Genomic DNA, 3907 nt, shown 5'->3' on the forward strand with positions numbered 1-3907 from the left:
ACACTCACTCACACTCACACTCACACTCACACTCACTCTCTCACACTCACTCGCTCTCACACTCTATCACACTCACTCACTCTCTCACACTCATCACACTCACTCACTCTCACACTCTCTCACACTCACTCTCACACTCACTCTCACACTCTCTCACACTCACTCTCTCTCACACTCACTCACTCACTCACTCTCACACTCACTCTCACACTCACACTCACTCTCACACTCACACTCTATCACATTCACTCTCTCACACTCACTCACTCTCACACTCACTCACTCTCACACTCTATCACACTCACTCTCTCACACTCACTCGCTCTCACACTCTATCACACTCACTCACTCTCACACTCTATCACACTCTCTCTCTCACCCTCGCTCTCACACTCTATCACACTCACTCTCTCTCTCACCCTCGCTCTCACACTCTATCACACTCACTCACTCTCACACTCACTCACTCTCACCCTCACTCTCACACTCTCACCTGGTTGTGTTCAGGTCAGTCTGGGGTCCCTGCACCTTCTCCAGACCCAGTCTAGTAAAGATCCCCACCAGCACCATCACAGCGACCACTCCACAGATGATATAAACGATCATGTGGGTCTTGTCTTTATCCTGGTCCTCGTGGAACTCATTGGTTGCCGTTGGGGGTTTGCCTGTATTAGCCCAGTTGGGGGTGTCGTAGTTAGAACAGGCTGTTTGATCCAAGCGGTCTGGGCTAAACTGACAGCAGAACCGGTAGCCACAAGTCCCACAGCAGAACAAGTAAACACCCAGGTTGCAGTTAAACGGAGGGTCCCATTGACCCATGACATCGTAGTAGCCGCGGCAACGGCTGCCGAGGGGCGTAACTGTGGGGTCGTTGCTGCCACCAGGGGTTGCTAGAGTGACCTCAGAGTACTCGGGCGCTAGAGTCTGATTGGACGAATCGTTCAGGTCCATTGCTTGGTCCTTCGAGTTGCGAGTCAGTGTGACCAGTGTCCAGAGTGATAGCAAATTAGCCACTAGGAGGTAAGTCCAGATTTTTGCGGTAAAGGAAGAGTCCATTTTGAGAGTCCAAGATTAATTTATTTTATTGATGGACACTACAGAATTCCGTTCCCCCTCCCAATACAAATAATTCAATATGGATTGACTTTTAAGAATCTGGAAAGATTATAAAAAAAAATAACAATCTGTCAAAGGTTCCTTTTTTGATAAAAAGAAGTCCAAGTTATGATGAGCTGGTGAATTCCGTTTCACGTCCAAGTTTGTTCTTGAATGAATGAATGAATGAATAAATCTTCAATGACATCCCATAGCCTTGTTCTCTCTTTAGTCTGAAGTAATTCAGCAATTTTATCATCCGGGATTTTCAAAAACTCTGTTGAAAAAAAAAAATTAGAAAAAAGAGAAAGAAAGATCTTAAAAATTATTCTGTTTGAGAAAAAAAGATTCCCAGATAAAATAATGAAAGAAACAAATAAAACAAAATGTCTCACAGAAATAATTGCAAGATAAATCAGGAGATATATAAAGAAAACATTTTAAACGCTATCAAGCAGTTTCCCCGAGAAATATATATTTTTTTTATTCAAATCCTATGGGGGGGGGGGGGGAAACAATGCTTTTAAATAAAAAACAGCTAGTCTCTTTTCAGAAATCCCCTTGTTTGTAGAACCTGCTCACTGGAGAATCTCTCCGAGCTCTGATCTCCGCTGCTGCTTTGGAAACACTGAGCTCTCCAAGTGGTGTGCTGCTTGACAGGCAAACAGAATGAATAAAAAAAATACAGCAACAATACACACGCCCAACACCCTCCCTCCCTCCCTCCCTCCCTCCATCTCTCTCTCTCCCTCCTTCTCCTTCCCCATGCCTCTCTCCCTCTCTCTCTCTCTCTCTCTCTCTCTCTCTCTCTCTCTCTCTCTCTCTCTCTCTCTCTCTCTCTCTCTCTGTCTCATTGGAATATTTTGACAACAGTTGGTTATATATATTTCCTGTTCACCAAAGCGTTGTCTCTTAATACATTAACTATGACATGAATTTAACACTAGAGAGCGCTTGGCTGATTTCAGACATGCATTATGAGATCTCACCTGTAAAACTGAAAATCTTTGACCTGTGATTAACTAGACCTGTCATGCATCCTTGCAGACTTCACGTCTAAATATTAACATAATCTACCATTAAACACGATGGCTCCCATAAAGGGTACATTAGCCACCGCTGGAGTTATCTTACTGAATAATGAGTGTATATATATATATATAATGTGATGTGGCTTTACACCTTAGACTAAAGCACACCTGCTGAATAATGTTCCCTTGTTAACATATTGAATTCCACCCCCTCTATATAGAATGAACTGATTCAGCTTCATAGAGTCCAGTGAAAGCTGCTGAATAATGTTCCCTTGTTAACATATTGAATTGCACCCCCTCTATATAGAATGAACTGATTCAGCTTCATAGAGTCCAGTGAAAGCTGCTGAATAATGTTCCCTTGTTAACATATTGAATTGTTAGTCCAGTGAAAGCTGCTGAATAATGTTCCCTTGTTAACATATTGAATTGCACCCCCTCTATATAGAATGAACTGATTCAGCTTCATAGAGTCCAGTGAAAGCTGCTGAATAATGTTCCCTTGTTAACATATTGAATTGCACCCCCTCTATATAGAATGAACTGATTCAGCTTCATAGAGTCCAGTGAAAGCTGCTGAATAATGTTCCCTTGTTAACATATTGAATTGCACCCCCTCTATATAGAATGAACTGATTCAGCTTCATAGAGTCCAGTGAAAGCTGCTGAATAATGTTCCCTTGTTATCATATTGAATTGCACCCCCTCTATATAGAATGAACTCCCTCAGCTTCATAGAGTCCAGTGAAAGCTGCTGAATAATGTTCCCTTGTTATCATATTGAATTGCACCCCCTCTATATAGAATGAACTCCCTCAGCTTCATAGAGTCCAGTGAAAGCTGCTGAATAATGTTCCCTTGTTATCATATTGAATTGCACCCCCTCTATATAGAATGAACTGATTCAGCTTCATAGAGTCCAGTGAAAGCTGCTGAATAATGTTCCCTTGTTCTCATATTGAATTGCACCCCCTCTATATAGAATGAACTGATTCAGCTTCATAGAGTCCAGTGAAAGCTGCTGAATAATGTTCCCTTGTTCTCATATTGAATTCCACACCCAGCGCTTTGTGGTTTTCCAGATACTGAACGAAAAACTGACATTGAAAAAAATGTGACATTTCAGAAATCAGACATGAAATACTACTGGACCGATATTATAGCTTTTTTGTGATATCATTAAATAAAAGATATAAATTATGTTCAAATAATATTTTTTTTATTAATTAGTGGTTAAAGAAACAGGTTTGTAACCAGGAGGTTCAAATCCCAGCTCAGCCCTTGACTCAATGTGTGTGTGACCCCGAGCGAGTCACTGAACCTCCTTCCGCTGCGTCTTTGGGGTGAGACGTTGTTGTAAGTGACTCTGCAGCTGACGCATGGTTCACACACCCTAGTCTCGTATCTTGTAAAGCGCTTTGTGATGGTGGTCCGCTATGAAAGGCGCTATATAAAAATAAAGATTATTATTATTATTAATATATTATTATTATTATTATAACATTCTAGGTGACACAAAACGTTTGTCCAGAGCTGTAGAGCATCTCCATTTCACCCTAATTACACACTCCTTCTCCCTCTCATTTCTATTCAGTTCAAGAGGTCTTCATTTGCATGACAAGCGTTCCATGTATTGCCAAGGTTAGAGCATTATACACAAAAACACATGAATATAAATGAAACTAACAAAAGAGCAGATGATAGGAAGATCAGCACTCTTTTCAAAAAGCATTTATTTGGCCGTGCAGGATGCTGTGTACCGAGCTGATGCAGAGTGC

At 41.4% G+C, this 3907-nt stretch overlaps 1 protein-coding gene across 1 annotated transcript; it reads right to left on the bottom strand.

The window, feature by feature from the left end:
• Window positions 1-489: 489 nt before the first annotated feature.
• Window positions 490-1780, bottom strand: LOC121306177 (protein shisa-9-like). The gene has a single exon (XM_041237924.1). The coding sequence runs from the start codon at window positions 1054-1056 to the stop codon at window positions 490-492; it is 567 nt and encodes a 188-aa protein (XP_041093858.1). The 5' UTR covers window positions 1057-1780.
• Window positions 1781-3907: the final 2127 nt, after the last annotated feature.

The sequence above is a fragment of the Polyodon spathula genome, chromosome 46 (assembly GCF_017654505.1).
Source record: "Polyodon spathula isolate WHYD16114869_AA chromosome 46, ASM1765450v1, whole genome shotgun sequence".
In the NCBI taxonomy this organism is placed as follows: Eukaryota; Metazoa; Chordata; class Actinopteri; order Acipenseriformes; family Polyodontidae; genus Polyodon; species Polyodon spathula.